Source organism: Octopus sinensis, linkage group LG1, assembly GCF_006345805.1.
Source record: "Octopus sinensis linkage group LG1, ASM634580v1, whole genome shotgun sequence".
Classification (NCBI taxonomy): Eukaryota; Metazoa; Mollusca; class Cephalopoda; order Octopoda; family Octopodidae; genus Octopus; species Octopus sinensis.
The window spans coordinates 126,453,391-126,476,269 of record NC_042997.1 but is presented as its reverse complement, the minus strand read 5'-3'; the positions used below and the strand labels follow the sequence as shown (position 1 = coordinate 126,476,269).

At 39.1% G+C, this 22,879-nt stretch overlaps 1 protein-coding gene across 2 annotated transcripts in view; it reads right to left on the bottom strand.

The window, feature by feature from the left end:
• Positions 1 to 22,879, bottom strand: part of LOC115216786 (protein unc-13 homolog D) — a 527,921-nt gene that overhangs the window by 268,609 nt on the left and 236,433 nt on the right. For both annotated transcript variants that reach the window (XM_036504398.1, XM_029786361.2), the window contains exons 7-8: positions 22,156 to 22,231; positions 5,193 to 5,312 (exon numbers count right to left, since the gene is read on the bottom strand). In XM_036504398.1, coding sequence (XP_036360291.1) covers positions 5,193 to 5,312; positions 22,156 to 22,231 — 196 coding nt within the window. The remainder of the gene's footprint in view (positions 1 to 5,192; positions 5,313 to 22,155; positions 22,232 to 22,879) is intronic.

Sequence of the window (22,879 nt, the reverse complement as noted above, 5' to 3'; positions counted from 1 at the left end):
CTATTTCTTTCACACCTTCCCCACCAACACAAAACTCATATTTACCATCAACCATCATAACCATCATAACCATCATAATCATCATAATCATCATCATCATCATCATAATCGTCCTTCAACGTGGTTGAACAACCAATCCCAACCATTTTGAATTCACAGTACAGTTACTGAATAGATTAACATGACTCAGGAGGTTTCTGTAACCCAAGTGGGTTTCATGAGTCACCAGCTCATCCTTGTAAGGCCGATCCATTGCAAGGTTATCCATCTACAGCTGAATGGACAGGAGCAATGTGAAATGAAGTGTCTTCCTCAATAACACAATGCACAGCTGGTCTGGGAATTGAAACCACAATCTCATGACCGGGAGTGCAATACTCTAACCACTAGGCCATGTGCCATCACCCATGCCTCCACCCTTGTTCAATATTCCCAACACTCATCTCTACCCCCATCTTTAATCATCTGTCACTCACTTTTCACATGATTGTAAAACTTAAACACCCACCCTACATGACCATCCCTTCATATTATCTCTTATGATCATCTTGCGTCATGAAGGTAGACCCTAAAATCTCATCACCACCATCTTTGTCCCTCTTCCCATCCCTCATGACATTTGCCTGGGTTGACAGGGTTTATTTAATGATTAGTTTACTTCCACTGCTCACACGCACGTGTGTGGGTGGGTGCATGTGTGTGTGTGAGCGTGCGTGTGAGTGTGTGTGTGTGTGCGTACATATGTGTGTTTTTGTGAGTGCATGTGAGTGTGTGTGTGTTTGTGTGTGTGCATGTGTGTGTGCTTGTGTGTTTGTGCGTGTTTGTGTGTGCATGTGAGTGTGTGTGAGTGTGTGTGAGTGTGCATGTGTGTGTTTGCATGTGTGTGATTCCGTGTGTGTGTTTGCGTGTGTGTATATGTGAGTGCATGTGTGGGCGTGTATGTGCATGTGAGTGTGTGCTTGTGTGTTAGTGTGTTTGTCTGTGTGTGCATGTGTGTGTGTGTGTTTGTGAGTGCATGTGTGTGTGGGTGCATGTGAGTGCATGTGTGTGTGTGAGTGTGTGTATTTGTGAGTTTTTGTTTGCGTGTGTGTGTGTATATGTGTGAGTGTGTTGCATGTGTATGCATACATACATACATACAAACAAACTTACATGTATAGATATAAATAACAATGATATATATATATTCTTTTATTCATTTATTTGTTTCAGTCATTTGACTGTGGCCATGCAGGAGCACCACCTTTAGTTGAACACATCGACCCCATGACTTATTCTTTGTAAGCCTAGTACTTATTCTATCAGTATCTTTTGCCAAACTGCTAAGGTATGGGGGACGCAAATACACAGCATCTGTTATCTAGTGATGATGGACACAGACACACACACACAAAAACATATATCATCATCATCATCACCATCATTTAACGTCCGTTTTCCATGCTAGCATGGGTTGGACGGTTCGACCGGGGTCTAGGAAGCCATGAGGCTGCACCAGACTCCAGTCTGATCTGGCAGTGTTTCTACAGCTGGATATCCTTCCTAACACCAACCACTGTATGAGTGTAGTGGGTGCTTTTTACATGCCACCGGCACAGGAGCCAGCGGGGGGCTGGCAACAGCCATGATCAGTTGGTGGTTTTATGCATGCCACTGGCACATACATACATTCATACATGATGATATACATGCAACGGGCTTCTTTTATTTTCCATCTACCAAATCCACTCACAAGGCTTCGGTCAGCCTGAGGCTTATAGTAGAAGTCCAAGGTGTCACATAGTGGGACTAAACCTGGAACCATGCAACTGGGGAGCAAGCTTCTTACCACACAGCCATGCCTCAAATAGATGTGCCCCCAAAATTCCAGTTTGAACAACGGTTGAAGTTGTGATTATGTGATTATGTTGTTCAAAACAGCTAAAGATGGCTTCTCTTTGAGTCGGTAGGTGAAGGTTAAGGTAGTGAGGAAAAGCAAGCAATTAGGCAAGGCATTTCAGGGACATTAAATTTAATTCAATCTACATAATGAATTTTTACCCTTCATTATGTAGCTAAATTAGATTGAATTAAATCAAATAAAATATCCTTGTCATGTCTTGTCTATTTGTTTGCTTCATCACTACTTTAACCTATATATATATATATATATATATATATATATATATATATATATATATATATATATATGTATATGTATGTATAAAATAAGATCATAAATGGGTTAAAGGTTCACTACAACTGTTTCAAACACATTTTTTATTGATGAATAATTTAATTACATCATGAAAAATATCATTTTCTTCAAGTGAATTAAAGATCTAAGATTTTAATTCACCTGAAGAAAACAGTTTTTTTCAGGATGTAATCAAATTATTCATCAATAAAAAAAATGTGCTTGAAACAGCTGTAGTGAATCTTAAACCCATTTGTGTTCTTTTTTTATGTAAATACTGTACCTGGAACCTTCTCTAAGCTGGATCTGGAACTTACATTCAATCATGAAACTCCACCAGTATATAATTTCATGTGCATCTATATCTCTACGTATGTGTATATTTGTGTGTGCTTGTATGTGTAAGTGTATGGGTGTATCCATGTATGCATGAGTATATACATATGTGTTTGTATATGGCATATACATGGATGTGCAGATCTCGATTCTCACTTGGTGTCCTTAATATTAAAATACCTTGATTTTAACAAATCCTTCAAATGTTTAATTAATTATATATGAGTGTGTGTGTGTGTGTGTGTGTGTGTGTGTGTGTGTGTGTGTGTGTGTGTGTGGAGGTGCAATGGCTCAGTGGTTAGGGCAGTGGACTCACAGTCGTAGGATTGTGGTTTCGATTCCCAGACTGGGTGTTGTGAGTGTTTACTGAGCGAAAACACCTAAAGTTCCACGAGGCTCCGGCAGAGGGTGGTGGCAATCCTTGCTGTACTCTTTCGCCACAACTTTCTCTCACTCTTTCTTCTGTTGGCCTGCCCGCTTAGCCAGCTGGATTGGCATCATTTGAAGGCTAAAACAATGCGAAGCGCATTGTGACCAGCAATGTGTAGCAACATCTGATAACCTGGTCAGTCACGGTGATCACGGTGATAGATATATATATATATATATATATATCATCATCATCATCATTTAACGTCCGCTTTCCATGCTAGCATGGGTTGGACGGTTCAACTGGGGTCTGGGGAGCCCGAAAGCTGCACCAGTCCAGTCAGATCTGGCACTGTTTCTACAGCTGGATGCCCTTCCTAACGCGAACCACTCCGAGAGTGTAGTGGGTGATTTTATGTGCCACCGACACAGGTGCCAGACGAGGCTGGCAAACGGCCACGCTCGGATGGTGTTTTTTATGTGCCACCGACACAGGTGCCAGACGAGGCTGGCAGACGGCCACGCTCGGATGGTGTTTTTATGTGCCACCGACACAGGTGCCAGATGAGGCTGGCAAACGGCCACGATCGGATGGTGCTTATATATATATATATATATATATATATATATATATATATATATATATACATACAAGAATTATCGAATGGAGTAGGAAAAATCCAGGCTACATATATTTCTTAGCGAATGAAACCTCAGAAGTAATAAAATCCAAGCGAGGTGTATACTGCCGGCTACTCTTCATGTCAAGGATATCTTGATCAGATTAAACTGTCCATCTCAATAAGCCACTGTTGTTCCCTAAAGTTACTTTTTTATATTTACCAAAGATAACTTTCTTCCTACACCTCAATCCCTGGATTTACATTTATATTTATATATATATATATATATATATATATATATATATATATATATATATATATATATATATATATATAGTTCAAATTTTCAGAAACAAAAGACGAAGACGGGTGAAGGAACAACAAGCAACTGTATTAATTTGATGCTCGGGAAGAATAGAAAAGTCTTTGACGTTTTGAGCCTATGCTCTTCAACAGAAAGGATTGAGGAAAAAAAACAGGAGGGAGAACAGAAAAAAAAACAAAGAGAGAAAAAAAATGTGTTGGGATTAACAGTTTAACATGATGAAATGGTTAGAAAAATGAGGCTGAGTGAAAGGCAGATAATAATGGTGACCCAGCCGAACAAGGGTGTTACAAGTACATGTGTGTGTGTGTGAGAATGGTGTGTGTGTGTGAATGAGGGTGAGTGCGTAAGTATGTATGTGTGGGCAAGTTTAAAATTATGTGCGCCTGTGTATATGTATGTGTATAAATAACCGAGTATATACATTTTGTGGAATGATGTGTGTTTCATGTACTAGTGTGTAAAACATTACTATATATATGTTTGTATACAGAATTTGTGTGCTTTACTGAATGGTTTATATAATTATAAATGTAAACAGTCTTACTGGGGAGACCATGTCCAGTTCTGACTGTACTAATGCTGAATGACACCCAAACGGGTTAAAAGCTGTGTGACTCATACATTCTCTCTATGTCTTGGGACTCCAAAATCAATTTCAGAATAAAATTAGATATACATATTTATATAGAATTAATTAATTCATTCATATGCTTCATGACATGCTTATTAAATATTTCACATTAACAAAATACTAGGTGTAACAAATCATGCACACACACAGACGTGTTATTTTGAATTTTAATAAGGTACATATGTTTAAATGATCACACATTAAATTAATTGTTTTTCTTTTCATATATTGCCATCCTCAGCTAGCATTCATCCTTATTATCATCATCATCACCACCATTTTAACATTCACTTTTCCATGCTTAGATGAGTCTGATAGAATTTTAATGAAGTGGATTTTCTACAGCTGGATGCCCTTCCTGTTGCCAAACTTTACCTGTTTTCAACCAAGATTATATGTTTCCATGTCCAGATAGGGTTTCACCAATGATTGGAAACAAAGGACACCACTTGTATGACGGTGACACTCGTTTACAACTATCATGTTATGTCAAGTCAAGGAGACAGTGACACACACACAATGGACTTCTTTCAGTTTCTGTTCACCAAATCCATTGATAAGGTTTTGGTCAACCAAAGAATATAGTAGAAGACACCTGTCCAAGGTACCACACAGTGGGACTGAACTCAGAAACATGTAGTTAGCAAGCAAATTTTTTACCACATAGCCACACCAGCTCCTGCCATACCTGAAATTGCCTAACAAAAATATGAAAGATGATAGAATTACCTGTTTAACAGAAATACTCAATTTCATGAAAATCTTCCCAATTGTTTTCAGACTTTTAGTCAAGCGTCTGCCAGAAATATTCAAGTCATACCATTTTTCTTCACCAATGTGTAAGATTTCCTGCAACAAATTAACCATCATATTTTAAGTTTCGTCCATAAAAAACACAGAAGATAACAAAATTAGTATATTTATTCATGTCAATCGGAATCGAAATCGAAATCAAATTCGATGACTGGCATCCGTGCTAGTGGAGCGCTATGAGTACCATATGAGTGAGATCGTTGCCAGAGCAACAAGCTGGCCTCTGTGCCGATGGCACGTTAAAAACACCATTCGAGCGTGATCATTACCTGCATCACCTTACTAGCACTTGTGCTGGTGGCACATGAAAATACATTCGAGCGAGGTCGTTGCCAGTGCCGCTGGACTGGCTCCTGTGCAGGTGGCACATATAAAGCACCATTTGAGCATGGCCGTTGCCAGTACCGCCTGACTGGCCCTCATGCCAGTGGCACGTAAAAGCACCCACTACACTCTTGGAGTGGTTGGTGTTAGGAAGGGCATCCAGCTGTAGAAAATCTGCCAAATCAGATTGGAGTTGGTGCAGCCATCTGATTTGCCAGACCTCAGTCAAATCGTCCAACCCATGCTAGCATGGAAAGCGGACGTTAAACGATGATGATGATGATGATGATGATGATGATGATTCATGTATAAGTTGCACTATTTTATACTTAATTTTTAACTGAAAAGGCTGAAATGCAGTTTACACACCTGGCCAAGCTAAAATTATGAAGGGAAAAAGCTTTGTACCAAGCTCTTACACTAAATTAGGGGTGCAGCTTATACATGAGTACCACTTATACACAAGTAAATGCAGTGATTGGATCCTTCATTTTGATGAGTGCTTCAGTTTTCTGATCAACTGAACTACTTATTCATTGTTATTAACATGCAAATGACTGAGTATTCCATAGACATATGTACCTTTAACATTATCCTCAGAGAGTGAGTTGATTGAGAATGGCTGTTTAGACATTGATAATTTGGCATGGCTCAATGGACATTCAACCTGCTTTGGCAACTGTACATTTTAGCATTAGAGGCTAACACACACATGCACACACACACATTCATGCAGAAATATACATACACAGATAGAAAGTGTGAGAGAGAAGGAAAGAAAGACAGAGATAGAGATTACACAGGCATGCAAACATAATTAGATGCTCACACACATAAACACAGAGAGAGAGAGAGAGAGAGAGAGAGAGAGAGAGAGAGAGAGCAGTTAGAAGGGAGAGAACAGGGGAAACATTAAACTGTCTTATTTACATTATTTACATTGGACAGATATGTGTCCTCATCTTGTTTGTTGTTACCATAATGTTTCGGTCTTCATCAGGTGGCCTGGTGGAATTTTGAACTGAGTTCAAAATTCCACCAGGCCACCTGATGAAGGGTTCTCATTCCTAAGGTAATCTTTATTACCACCACCACCACCACCACCACCACCGCCGCCGCCGCCGCCGCCACCGCCACCACCACCACCACCACCACCACCATCATTTCTTCAAGGCATTGCCTGGAATTGAACTCAGAATCTTGGGGTTAATAGCCCACACTCTTAACTACACTATATGCCTATGGACAGGTAAAATATAGAACAGTATTAAAATGTCTAATTTCAAATAAGTAAGCATTGAATCAGTGATGCAAAAGTACCAAAACTTCTGCCCCAAAATGTATCTATTTCTTTACTACCCACAAGGGGCTAAACACAGAGAGGACAAACAAGGACAGACAAACGGATTAAGTTGATTATATCGACCCCAGTGCATAACTGATACTTATTTAATCGACCCTGAAAGGATGAAAGGCAAAGTCGACCTCGGCGGAATTTGAACTCAGAACATAGCAGCAGTCGAAATACCTCTAAGCATTTTGCCCGGCATGCTAACACCCATCCTAAGACAGAATCAGTATAACACTGTATGACAAATACTAGAATAGGCCTTTCAATTTTAGGTACAATTTATTCAATAGATTTCCACTGTGTGTCACCCACAAAATCTTAGATCAAGCCATGGCTGTGGTTAATTGTTCTTATCCAAGAGTCCATGTGGTGAGATCAAACCCACAACTTCTAAACTGTGAAGAGAATTATTTAATTTCTTGACCAGATATGTGTGGTTGTCATAAAATGCAAGATAAGACAGCATATTTATTGTCATATGTGAGACATAGTGGAGATGACGTCAAGAGGTTGGTCTATTGATTTCTTAGTCTAGAGTTCAAACGCTGGGTCTAGACATATTGGAATATTTACTTTGATCACACAGACCAATGATCTATGATTTTCCAATAACAACCATTCAATCTATTTTACCAGCTAAGAGGACTACTAATGTGTCTTTTCCATCTTAAAGGTGTGATATGAAAGAGATTTGACTGCTATTTATATCAAGTCTAGTGACTAAACAGAGGATTTCTCAATGACTCGTGCAAAAGGTTTTTTTGTTATTTATTACTTTGACACCACAGGTACCACATTTCTCGCTTGCCTCAGTTTCCCTACCTGAAATCAGAATTGAAATCAAATTCGATTACTGGCATCCGTGCTAGCGGAGCACTAAGAGCACCATCCAAGCGTGATCGTTGCCAGAGCGGCTAACTGGCGTTCATGCCAGTGGTATATAAAAAGCACCATTCGAATGTGATCATTATCAGCATCACCTTACAGGCACTTGTGCCGGTGTGCAAGTGACACGTAAAAAAAAAAAAATTTTCCATGACAGTTGCCAGTACTGCCTGACTGGCCCTCATGCTGTTGGCACGTAAAAGCACCCACTACACTCTCGGAGTGGTTGGTGTTAGGAAGGGCATCGAGCTGTAGAAACTCTGCCAGATCAGATTGCAGCCATCTGGTTCGCCAGTCCTCAGTCAAATCATCCAACCCATGCTAGCATGGAAAGCAGATGTTAAACGATGATGATGACAAAGCAGTTCCAACCCTTCTTAGAGTTGAGTTAATACTAGTTGTATAGACATCCTATGAGGTAAAAAGTTTTTCCTACAAAACTTCAAAACCCTCCAGTCAAGAATAATCATGTAAATATATCTAAAATTATTTTTGTCTTATAGTAACTAATAATAGCTAGTTAGAAAATCTGTATAAGAGATGAAAGCAGTAACTATACTGCAAAGTAATTCTTATTGCCACTTCAACATGGCCATTCCATAGGAACTGGCATTACTACCATTTTGGCCCCAATAGGATGCCTCCTCCAGCTGGTTATTCAATGCACTCTGCACCTGGTATATATTGCAGGCAGGGGAATGAACTCCTACCAACTTCCAGCCACAAGACCAAGAGACTGTACAGTTTTGAGCTCTTTGTGCTCACCCTTGGTGGTGGATACTCGTCTGCTAGAGATAACAGTAGTTCACCCACTCACTGATCTTGCAACAAGCAAATTAGCTCATTAGAAAATTTCTAAGTTGCTTGTTGCAAGATCAATGACTGGATGTTACTTATTTTCTATATATTGCAAACTGGAGTGAACTACTGCTATCTCTAGAGGATGAGAATCCACCACAAAGCATTCAAAACCAATACAGGTTGGTGGTTTCATGACTGGAAGATGGTAGGGGTTCACTCCCCTGCTTACATTATATATACAAATGTGGCAAGCTGGCAGAAATGTTAGCATGCCAGGCGAAATACTTAGCGATATTTTGTCTGTCTTTAAGTTCTAAGTTCAAATTCCACCGAGGTTGACTTTGTCTTTCATCCTTTCAGGGTTGATAAATTAAGTACCAGTTTTGTGCTGGGGTTGATCTAATCAACTGGCCCCCTCCTCCAAAAATTTTGGGCCTGGTGTAGATGGTATTGAACCAGATGTAGAGGGTATCGTACAACCAGCTGGAGGTGTCCTCCTGGGGTTAAAATGATAGTAATGTCAGTTTCTATGGAACAGCCATGTTGAATTGGCAATAAACTAATAACAGCTTATGATATAATCTCCGTGATGGACCACCTAATTTTTGAAACAGGCCATAACTGACTGTTAGGTTCATATGTGTGTCTACTGTCACATTGGTATAAGTATTTTTTTGTTATTTTGGGTTGTTTTTTTTTTACCCCAAATCAGTTCTCATCTAACTAATGCATAATCAAAACTCAGACCATTCTGTTACCTTTCTTCATATTTCCTGGTATATGTATTGTCAAACATGTCCTGCCTATTTTAAGATAGTAGAGTGGGATTAAGGGAGATTTGTCCACAATTTCCAGTAATCCTAGCATCCAAACAGAGGCTCCTTTTATCACTGAGATTAGAGATTACAGCAACATCTATGTTTATAACTCAAATAATGGAATATGTTTTATGCCACGAGGAAGAAGTTTGGCATTTTGGATATTCGTCCTTTATTAAATCTCTTATCTTTCTCTCTCTCAGTCCAAAGAATGAGAAATATATGAAACATTACATTTCTTTTCTTCCTCACCAATGAAATATTTTCCACTATTTGATCTATTTGTATTACTTCTTGCTAAAACAGAACATTTCTAATTTGATTGGTTCCTATCGTTTTATTCTGTTCATAGCTGATACAGGCCTAATATCAATTAAACTGGTTGTACTATAATAACTATCCTCTTGTTTCTCTTGCTACTCTAGGCCAGTGATCGCCAACCTGGGTTCATATAAACCCTGAGGGCTTGTAGCAATATGTTCAGGGTTCTAAGAAAGTTTGTCAGAAAAATTCATCAGATAAGATTTATCAAAATTTTTAATGTTAGATAGACTATTTTTAGAAAAAAATTTATTTTGTGTTAAATGTCGAACCATTTCTGCTCTCAAGAGATTTTAGGTTAAAGAAAAGAATTTAACTGTCATGATAAAATAATAAAACATTTAAGATATTGATATGCTCATAAATAATTTAAAAACACTGAAATAACATAATTTTGTTTATTTATATTAATTTTCGTTATTAATTTACAGCATGCTATTTTTGATAATCAAATGTTGTTTTAATCATACCAGACTTTAAAAATATGGTAAGTTGCTAATTTTCTTTTTCTCTATTTCATTTCTTTTATACACTTAAATTTTATTTTCATTGAACAAAGACAATAATAAGATGTTTTTTCTACAAATTTTCACCTATTTCAGCCAATAATCAAGACTAACTTTATCTTTTTATGACAGAAAACCAAAATTTTCTTATTTCTCTCTGACAGATTGATCAATTATGTGAAAATGTATTTGATGATATAAAAGGCACACAAGCATAAAAGATGCACACCAATTTCAACAGTACATATTCAGGTAAAAGAGAGCATCGGGGACAAAATTAGGTTGTGGGAGGTTCAACTTTGCATGTAGGACTTAGTTTGATCTTTTTTTTAAAGATTGTTTTGTAAAAAAGTGCATCTTATATACCATCAAATATGGTAACTCATTTTACATATCAATATACTTCAGTAAATTAAGACAGTGAGCTGGCAGAACTGTTAGTATGCTGGGCAGAATGCTTTGCAGCATTTCGTCCGTCTTTACATTCTGAGATCCAATTCCACCGAGATCCACTTTGCCTTTCCTCCTTTTGAGTCAATAAAATAAGTCCCTGTTGAACACTAAGGTCAATGTAATTGACTTACCCCTCCCCCTGAGCTTGATGGCCTTGTGCCAAAATTTAAAACCAATATATTTCAGTGAATAACCTTCCACTTCAACATGGCCATCCCATAGGAACTGGCGTTACTACCATTTTGGCCCCAGTAGGACATTACTACCATTTTAATCCCAGTAGGATGCCTCCTCTAGCTGGTTATTCAATGCAATCTGCACCTGGTATATATTGATGGCAGGGGAATGAACTCCTACCATCTTTCAGCCATGAGACCAAGAGACCGTACAGTTTTGAGCTCTCTGTACTCATCCTTAGTGGTGGATACTCGTCTGCTAGAGATAACAATAGTTTGCTCACTCACTGATCTTGCAACAAGCAAATTAGCTCATTATCAAAATTCGGAAGGAAAAACATCATAAAATTTTAAAACTGGTTTTGAAGCAGTAACATTGGTATTAACACTTCATGCTCTCTGCCTCTTGGCCTGAGATACATTACCAAGCTCTTTACTTATGTTTCTATTCATTTAGCATCATACAACACTACTTTATAATAAACAGCACAAGACAAAGCAGAAGATTTAAAAGACCGAGTCTTGCACAAATAACAGAATGCACCATGCTATGGCTTATAAATGGTTGAAAGCATCAACAGAACAAACTGTGCACAATTTCTTTGTTATGGAATTTACCAGATGTCTCTGACAACATACAGGATATAAAAGTTTGAACAGTATGTTGTACTGACATAGCAGAGGAAATCGCTGAAGACACTCTTTCAATAACAATGATGATTTTCTTATAATCAGAATTTCCTGGGACAAATGTATTTAGCTTACTACTGATGGCATAGTTGCCGAGGTGGGTATTCTGTTAAGTATAGTGTTATGTGAAAAACATGTTTCCCCTGTCTGCATCAGAATTCACTGCATTGTTCAAAGAGAAGAAGCATTAAGAGAAAAAAAAATGATTAACTTTACAAATGGAAGTCAGCTTAAGAAACTACTCAATGACATTATAAATTGTGTTAATTACCTAAAAAGACATTCAAAATATTCCTTTGTTTTTCAGAGAATTAATGAATATATTTATGGCAAGTACATAGCTGCTCTAGTTAAGTGGCTTTCAAGAATAAAAGTTCTGGTTCAGATTTCCAAAATTTTGGTGGAAGTCTTTGCATTTCTCTTACCAATACAAAAGCCAACTTAGTAGGTTTCTTTGATGATACAAAATGGATCACATTCGGTTACAATGCTTCTATGTTCAAAAAATTTTTAATTTTAAACACTTTAAATTTATCATTTCAAAAGAAGACTCTCTCTCTCTCTCTCTCTCTTTCTCTCTCTCTCTCTCTCTTTCGCTCTCTCTCTCTTTTCTTAATCTGCTTTGTCAATCAGATAAACTTATCTAATTTTCTTCACATACAGAAGACAGTCTTAATAGAAATGGAATTTGAAGACTGCAGCAGAATTGTAGACAGTATCATGGATCGTCTTTAATTCTTAAAATCTATTACTAAAAAATTCTTTCCAGTTGCCACAGGGAGGGATGTGGTATCTATTTTAAAACCAAAAGACACAAAGTAAAATCACCACCAACAAAAACAAAGAAAAGAATAAACCTGTATGTGATCACACTACCTGCTAGAAATAGCAGTCAAATCTTTCTAAAATTACTCCTCGTTATCTTAAAAAGGAGAAGAATACATTTGATAATATATTCCTAGACGTTCTTTGATCCCAAGAAAATGAAAAGGTGATCAGAGCTGGAGTATTTTTCATCATAAATCTATGTGGTCAGGATTGACCAAGAGCTGTGGTCTTCAGTCTGGGTTCATATGACCCTTGAGTGTCAATATAAGAGTTTGTTGCTAAAATTTGTGTACAAAAAACTGTTTATACTTTTGCAATACACAAAATATTTTCTATACAACCCCTAATGGATAAAGTGTAAAGACCCCCTTTGGTCATGAATGACCATAGGATTGCACCTAGAAATTTACCCTCTGAGGCACAAGTCCATGCAAGGTTGTTTGTGGAAGACCAGCAGTCACCCAGGCATACCAGATTCCCCTCTCTACACCATTATATGTACATAAGGTAAAGGGTAAAGATCTCTTCGGTCAATGGGACTGCACCTAGAACGTTACCTTCTGAGGCAGAAATCCAGGCCAGGCTCTTTATGGAAGACTAGCAGTCGCCCATGCCTACCATGCCCCACTCTCAATACCACCGATGTTAATCAAGTGAAAGGCCAAAAAGGCTGATACAGCTTGGCACCAGTGACATTGGGACTCATTTCTACAGCTGAGTGAACTGGAACAATGTGAAATAAAGTGTCTTGCTCAAGAACACAACACACTGCCTGGTCTGGGAATCAAACTCACTACCTCATGATTGTGAGCCTGATTCTCTAACCACTGAGCCATACACCTCTAATAATGTTTAATTATAAAAATATAATTGGATAGTTATGAGAGTCCACCTGAGTAAAACAGGAACCAAAGGCGTCCATAGGGGATGGGGGGAAGAGCTAAACAACAACACAATAAGCATCACAACAATCAGTATTACTACCACTAACACTACCACCAACATCAACAACAACAGCAACAACACTTCTATCATTACCACTACCACCACAATGTTCAACATCATCAGTATCAGCACTATTATAATCCTCCTCCTCCTCATCATCATCATCATTATCATCGTCTTCATCATCACTGTCATTACCATTTTCATCTCTACCGACATCACAATAATCATCCGTCACCAACATCAACACCATCCCCATTATCACCACCCATCACTGCCAAAAAAACAACAAACTACCACCACCTCCACCACCATCATCATCGTCATCATCATATCGACATCATCATCATCGTCATCGTCGCCAACATCATTGTTGACATCATCATCTTTATCGGCACCATCATCATTATCATCATCATTCCCATCACCATTATCAATAATATCATCTTTATCATCATTATTATCACCATCATAGCCATATGCAACACCCCATCTCTTTGCCAACATCATCATCATTATCCATAACCACCATTATTCTTACCATCATCAGCATCCCCCAACAGTCTTACATTGATACACTAAACTAGTGTGGGTCAGTAAGTACAAAAACAAAAAGAAAGTTTTAATCCAAAAAAAATCATTTTAAAAAATACCATTAAGCATTTGAACATTAAAAAAACTATTATTTCCTGATTGAGAATTTTATTTCTAAATTTAAAAAAATGTTTCATAGAATATGTTTTTACCAAATGAAGATTTCATGAAATGAGATTAAATTTCAGAAAACTCTGATTTTTTTGTTATAGTTTTTTAAAAGCTAAACTGAAGCCAAAAGCACATTCAATTTTAAACAGAAATCTAACAAATATCCATTTAGAACGAGGAATATTTAATTTTCGTTTTTGTTTTTCATTTGCTTTTTTCTCTGGCTTTTTTTCCTTTTGGCATTTTTTGCTTCTGTTTTTTAATGGCTTCATCAGGAAAGCAAAGTGAATGCCCATGATATGTATGAAGCTTCTGCAATTGGCAGAAACGGTGGGGAAGTTAACCCTGGGTTGCTGGAGACCAGACCTGTGAATGCTCATTTACAGAGAAGACTCCACAGAAAACAGTGAACACCCAGATGGTGGTGGTGGTGATGGTATTAAACCAGGCAGTAAATTCTTTTCTAGTCTTGGCACAAAGCCTGAAATTTTGGGGGAGGGAGCCAGTCATTTAGATTGACCCTAGTACACAACTGGTATTTAATTTATCAACCCCCAAAAGGATGAAAGGCAACACTGATCTCGGCAAGATTTGAACTCGGAACATAAAGACAGACAAAATATTTATTTCTTTACTGCCCACAAGGAGTTACACACAGAGAGGACAAACAGGGACAGACAAATGGATTAAGTCAATTATATCGACCCCAGTGTGTAATTGGCACTTATTTAATTGACCTTGAAAGGATGAAAGGCAAAGTGACCTCAGCAGAATTTGAACTCAGAACGTAACAGCAAACAAAATACTGTTATGCATTTTGCCTAGCATGCTAACATTTCTGCCAAGACAGCAGTGGTGACTACAATAACAATAGCAACAACTGGAAAAACAGGAATAGTCCTGCCACAAACACATCGGTCAAGTTTGATTCAGAAGGCTTTCAACTGATCTGTGGCTATCTTTTACCTGTTTCAGTCATTAGATTGTGGCCATGCTGGAGCACTACCTTGAGAAATTTTAGTTGAACGAATTGACACCAGCACTTATTTTTGCCTTAAGCCTAATATTTATTGTATCAGACACTTTTACAGAATTAGTTATGGGGACATAAATACACCAAGGCCAATTGTCAAGCAGCAGGCTGGGGGAACAACACAGACATAAAGACATGCACACACACGCAAACACACACACACACACACACACACACAAACAGATTATATATACATATATATATATATATATATATATATATATATATATATATATATATATATATCATCATCATCATCATTTAACGTCCGTTGTCCATACTGGCATATGTTAGACAGCTGGCATGCTGGAAGGCTGCACTAAACTCCAGTCTGACTTGGTATGGTTTTCTACGGCTGGATGCCCTTCCTACCACCAACCACTCCGAAAATGTAACGGGTGCTTGTATATGCCACTGGCACAGGTGCCATTTGTGTGACACTGCTATCTGTCATGACTGTGATTTTGCTCAGCTTGATGGGTCTTCTCAAGCACAATATAATGCCATAGACCTTGGTCATTGCCTCCGTGAGGCCCAACACTCGAAAGGAACTCAGCCACTTTTCCTCCACGAGGCCCAAAACTCAAAAGAAACTCAGCCACTTTGCCTCCACGAGGCCCAAAACTCAAAAGAAACTCAGCCACTTTGCCTCCATGAGACCCATCATTCAAAAGTTGATTTTTTACATGCCACCAGCATGAGAGCACTTCATTTGATGGGTCCCCTTAAACAGAGCACATTGCCAAAGGTCTTAGTCACTAGTCATTGCCTCTGTGAGGTTCAAAGTTCAAAGATCATGCTTCATCACCTTTGGAATGTCCCATTCTTCCTGGGTCGACCTCTGCCACGAGTTCCCTCCACAGTTAAAGATCAATGCTTCTTTACACAGCCGTCCTCATCCATATGCATCACATGACCATACCAGTGCATTCGTCTCTCTTGCAAACAGCATCTGATTCCTCTTATACCTAACTTTTCTCTCAAGATGATTACACTCTGCTGAACATGCACATTGATATTGAACATCCAGCAAAGCATACTGGCTTCATTTCTCTTAAGCCTACACATGTCCTCGGCTGTTATAGCCCATGTTTCACTGCCATGCAGCATTGCTGTTCACACACAGGCATCATCAATCTGCCTTTCACTCTGGCATATATATATACATATGCCAGCAGGGGCCTATATCTATATGATGGGCTTCTTTCTGTTTCTGTCTACCAAAGCCACTCTCAAATCCCACGGCTATAGTAGAAGATACTTGCCCAAAATGCCATGCAGTGGGATTAAACTCTGGTCAATGTTGTTGGCAACAGTAGAAAAAAAATATTTATCCAAATAGGACACAATAGAATCAAATCCAACATTAAATAGTTTTGGAAACAAACTACCAAACAACCAAGCCATACCTGCACCCTAAACACAAGATTTCTCCAAAACTGTCTTTATATTTCAACACAGAATTCATTAATCTGTTTTCGATGCTGGCATGGGTAAGATGGTTTGACAGGAACTGGCAAGCTAGAAGACTGCACAAGGCTCTGCTGTCTGTTTTGGCATAGTTTCTATGGCTGGATGTCTTTCCTAATACCACCACTTTACAGGGTGTACCGGGTGCTTTTTTATGTAACACCAGCAGAAATGGGGGTCACCAAGTTACTTGCAAGACATGACCCCTCTCAACTGAAGGAATTGTATTAAGGGACAGAAAGCTGTCTTGCACAAGAAGAAAGATACAGGTGGTATCAAAAAGTTCCTGGACTAGTTCTGTAGTGCCCCAACAGATAGCAGCACATGGTTGCATGCATAGTGAGAGCTAGGAGTGACCTTCATGAAGCAGTGTGCTGAGTGACATCGCTGTGTTTACTTTGCAGGTTATGAAATTTGTGTTTTGTGATCACATGCATGCTGTAGTCAACGATCTTTGTCATAGACAGGAAGTTGGAACACAGAGCCAACGTGAAATTTTGCCTTAGACTTGGGAAGTGCACTACAGAGACATTGAGCAGGCTGCAGCAAGCTTATAGCAATGATGCAATTGGTCATATGCAATGCTTTGAGTGGCATCGACACTCCAAAAGGGGAAGAATGTCCCTGCACATTTTTTCTAACATCCACGGTATTGTACATCAAGAATTTATCCCCCAGGGCCAGAATGTCAACCAAGAGTTTTATTACCATTTTGAAGTGTTTGACAGAAGACATTCAGCAAAAGCAACCGGATCCATGGAGGACAAAGAATTAGATTCTTCATGGCAACAATGCACCCTGTCACCAAGCTCTCCTCACTCATGAGTTCCTCACCAAAACAATGCGGTATCATTTCCACACCCACCCTATTCATTCACCAGATTTAGCATCTGCAGGCTTCCATCTCTTCCTCAAGATGAAAATGCAGTTCAAAGGTCACCATTTTAACACCACTGTCAAGAACGAGAGCAAATCGCAGAAGGTCCTCAACGCACTTCCAGGCTGGATTCCAAAAGTGGCAGGAATACTGGAACCCGTGTAGTGTTGCACATTCTTTTATTCTTTTATTTGTTTCAGTCATTTGACTGTGGTCATGCTGGAGCACTGCCTTTAGTCGAGCAAATCGACCCCAGAGCTTATTCTTTGTAAGCCTGTACTTATTCTATCGATCTCTTTTGCCGAACCGCTAAGTTACAGAGATGTAAACACACCAGCATCGGTTGTCAAGCAATGTTGGAGGGACAAACACAGACACACATACATACACACACACACACATATATATATATATACATATATGACGGGTTTCTTCCAGTTTCCGTCTACCAAATCCACTCACAAGGCTTTGGTCGGCTCGAGGCTAAGGTAGAAGATACTTGCCCGAGTTACCACGCAGTGGGACTGAACCTGGAACCATGTGGTTGGTAATCAAGCTACTTACCACACAGCCACTGACTATTTCAAAGAAGATGATGTTAAAATTTAGGTAAATAAGTTGTTTCTTATAAAACATAACTAGTCTGGGAACCCCACCTTGTATGGCTACCTCAGATGGAGAAGACAGAGAGGAGAGAAAGATGGTGAAGATGTGACAGAGAGGAGGCAGGGGCCATAAACCCAAGTTACAGGATGGTGTATATAGCGGGGTGGACCAGGGATTGAAGAAGGTGGGTAAGGAGATGAGTTCACAAGATTTCAAAAGGAGAGTAGGAGTTAGAGGTGGGAGGAAGGGAAGCGATCTAACAGGGGTTTATAGTGTGCAGGCAGGTAGGTGGATACAAGAGAGAAAATAGAAGGGAGGGGGTATACAGTAGTGGTGAACACAGGTGGGTTGTGGAGGCAGGGTGGGGATCATGGACATGGATTTTAATTTGCTGGGCAGGTCTTCTCAAGCACAGAAATATCATAACTTACTTAAATCTGTGAAAATAAAACTAAAACTGAACAATATTTTTACTGAGAGATGCAGGTGTGGCTGTGTGGATAAGAAGTCTCTGCTCCCCAGCCACATGGGTTTAGGTTCAATTCCACAGTGGAGCACCTTGAGCAAGTGTCTTCTACTGTAGCCCCAGACTGGAGAAAGCCTTGTGAGATGTGAACGGATTTCATACATGCAAACTGAAAGATGCAACCTGTCATACACACATACACACAGTATGTGTGTGTCCTTGTCTCAACATTGCAGGATTGTTGGAAATGAATGTCATTTATTTCCAATATTCTGCAAAACATGTCTGGCTATGGAGAAATATAACAGGTAAGGGTTGGTAGCAGGAAAGGCATCCAGCCATAAAAAAAATCTACCTCAATAAACTCCATCCGAATCACACAAGCATGGAAAATTGGACATTAAAACAATAATGATGATGATGAGATGATGATGATGATGAGGAGGAGGAGGAGGAGGATGATAATGAGGAGGAGGAGAACGATGATGATGATGACAACGATGATGATGGAGTTGATGATGATGTTGATGATAATGATGACAACAACAATGCCAATGATGATGATGATAACAACTATGATGATGATGATGACAACAGCAACGACAACAACGACGATGACGAAGATAATGATGATGATGATGGAAATTCTGTCCTCGCATGGCATAATTCTTCAAAGCAGCTCTCTCATTAATTTCTAGATATTACAGTAACTTTATTCCTCAATCAGTACTGATTCCTGGAGTGTGGCATATTAGTTTTATTCCTGCCAAATGCTTTTCCACTTTAGCAACTCTGTTTAATAAAGACGATAAGGTTGACAACCTTTCCATTACTACCCACCACTACCCAAACCTTGGCTCTGTAGAATCTGATTTCTCTGTGGGACACTTAATATTCCTATAATGACATAATTGGATAATTAAATTTGCCTAACAGCTTTTATTTCTTGTAGATAGTCTGTTACTGTTGTATTGTTATGGAGAAAGAATTATAACTAACAGAGCTAGTATGGAGTCAGCCCTTGTCTACTGAAAAGGTCACAGCTAGCTGAGATGGTAGTACTAGAAATGATCATAGCTAAGCTAGTAGAGTCAATTCTTGTACTGTTAAAGGAAACCACACCCAGTTAAACTACCAGAGCACTGGCCCAGCTGTGAAACAATTCATAATTTGTTATATTTGGGGATGTTTTTCTTGTTATATAGTGAGAATTATAATTAACTGAGCTGATACAGCGTCAGCCCTTGTTGGCTACTGGAAAAGTTACAGCTAGCTGGGCTGATAGAGAGCTAGATCTTGTAGTACCTAACTACAAGTTATGTAGTACCTAAATACAAGTTATGTAGTACCTAACTACTAGCTTAGTTATGGTCATAACTAAGAATCCACTCACAAGGCTTTGGTCTGCCTGAGACTATAGTAGAAAACATTTGCCTAAGGTGCCATGCAGTGTGAGACAGAACCTGGAACTATGTGGTTGAGATGCAAGCTTCTTACCACACAGCCACATATATATATATATATATATATTATATATATATATATATATATATATATATGATGGGGTGTCCAAAAGTAACCAGAAACGTTCTCTGTGGGACGACAAGCCTGTTGTAGTTCAGGCTTCCACAACTAGAACCCACTTGCAACCCAGCACTGAACAATTGACGAACTTGTTGATATGACTGGTACGTCCTGGAGCTCCTGCCAACGAATTTTGAGTGAGGAACTGTGAATGAAAAGAGTTGCAGCAAAATTTATGCTTTGCTTGCTCACAGAAGATCAAAAGCAGTCATGACTGAATGTGTGTCGTGAACTGGAAGAACAGTTGGAAGTTGATCCGGACCTTTATTCAAAGGTCATCACTGGTGATGAAAGGTTGTGCTATAGAATTTGCAGATGTGGAAGAGGTGAAGAAAAACTTTGCACAAGTTCCAACATTGCTTCAAACAGTGGAAAACACATCTGGACCAATGCCTTGCTTTAAATGGAGAATACTTTGAAGGCGATAAAAAAGCGCAAACATGTTAAACTAAGTGAATAAAATAATATTGCAAACTTCCAGTTTCTTTTGGGTACCCCCTTGCAACTACTATACAAGGTTTAATCAATCTGTTTCATTAAGCAACTTCAAAATGTTAACAGTTACTAATGAAAGACGCAAGACACAACTATATTCACTCTACATGAGGAGTGAGGATATATGCACTACCATTTGCAGAAGGGATGCTGTTTGAGGTTATAAAAGATTAAAAAAATAGCACAGTACCCATGACTTTTGGAAACATTTTTTCATGCTCTGAATTGTCAAAGTATGGAATATATAACCCATATTGGCCTTTAGCTATCAGGACATACATCCTCCAAAAATACCATGTTTCCAAAAATTTTCCAACACTATTTGTGATGTACTTCCTACACACCCTTTCTTGTTTATGACTCATTTACTGCTCACTTTTCTGTCTTGTGTTTTATTCCATGTTCTGTGCTTGCATTTTTGGCTTTGATGATTGGCATCGATGCTAGTGGAGAGCTAAAAGCACCATCCGAACATAATCGTTGCCAGAGCAGCTAACTGGCACCATTCGAGCATGATCGTTACCAGCGTCCCCTTACTGGCACTTGTGCTGGTGGCACATGAAAAAACATTCAAGCAAGGTCGTTGCCAGTGCCGCTGGACTGGCTCCTGTGCAAGTGGTACTTAAAAAACACCATTTGAGCATGGCCGTTGCCAGTACCGCCTGACTGGTCCTCGTGTCAGGGACACATAAAAGACCCACTACACTCTCGGAGTGGTTGGTGTTAGGAAAGGCATCCAGCTGTATAAACTCTGCCAGATCAGATTGGAGCCTGGTGCAGCCATCTGGTTTGCCAACCCTCAGTCAAATCGTCCAACCCATGCTAGCATGGAAAGCGGACGTTAAATGATGATGATGATGATGACGATGATTACTGTCTGTCTTCCCTTGACTTGTTGCTGCTTTTTGTCCAGAATTTTACCCTTTTCTGGAGAACTGTAGTCTACCTGAGCATCAGTTTGCAATGATAAACCTTACTGAGATAAACGGCTGCTTGAACTACTTATTGCCATGGGAGATATGACTGTCTGATGCTCTGTCTTGGTGACTTGTTATCATAGAAACTGTGACAGAAATACTGTCCTAAATATTTATTACCATGGAAACTAGAACAGTTAGATGTCCTTTCTAAATTACTTATTGCTATGGAAAACCCTACCATAGAAACTAGAACAAGCAGATGCCTTGTCTTAATGTCCTATCAGTGAACTGCTTGAAGGAAAATAGTAAAATGTTGTTCATTGTATTGTTGAAGGTGGGAGTAGCAAGAAGAGCTTGTTCCCTTGGCTTCTGTGTTGTCTTCCAAAGAGATGCCAAGTGTAGCCTATGGAAGTCTATTCCATATGCAGAAAACTCCTGTCAAATTAATTCAGTGGTGATGGACATCACTGTCATTGTCGTTATCATCACAGTGGTGGTGGTGGTGATGGCAGCGGCAGTGGTGGCAGCAGCAGTGGCAGTGGCAGTGATGGTGGCAGTCGTGGTGGTGGTGGAAGAAATACAAGAAAAATTTCAAATGTCCTTTCACCACTTCAGTAACACTTACCTTTAATGGTATAATGGCTGCCCCTAAATTTTCGAGTCCTTTCCCTGAGTCATTCTGGCGAGACAAACTGAATATACTGCAAATAGAAGGCGTTTGACTGTGTTACTCAATATTAATAATTTAAATTCAAATTACGATGAACGTAAACAAACAAACAAAGTTTGCTTTAGAAGCGTTGAGATGTCTTAGAAAGTTAAAGAAGTGATTTTAAATTCTCAAACGCAGTATAGTAAAAATAAATGCACCCTTTTAAAGCCTAGCCAGGCTCATGAGCCCAGTTTCTGATTTCAATGGCGCATGTGTTCCCCAGCTGAACGGGACGCCAGTCCATCGCAGCGTTACCCATTTTTGCCAGCTGAGTGGACTGGAGCAACATGAAATGAAGTGTTTTGCTCAAGAACACAATGCGGCACCCAGTCCAGGAATCGAAACCACAATCTTACAATCATGATGCTGACACCCTCACCACTAAGCCACGTGCCTCCACCAAACACAGCATAATGCTAATAATATAGCCTGAATAGGATAAGCTACCCCTATTTTGCAGAAAAAAGTGTTGCTGCAAAACCTAACTCATACACATAGAGCACAGAATATAACCACAACATACAACACAACACACTGCAAACACTATACAATGAGACACAATAATAGAAAATTAAAGTTTTAACTTCAATCACTTGAACCCTTTCGTTACCAACCTGGCTGAAACAGCCTCTGGCTC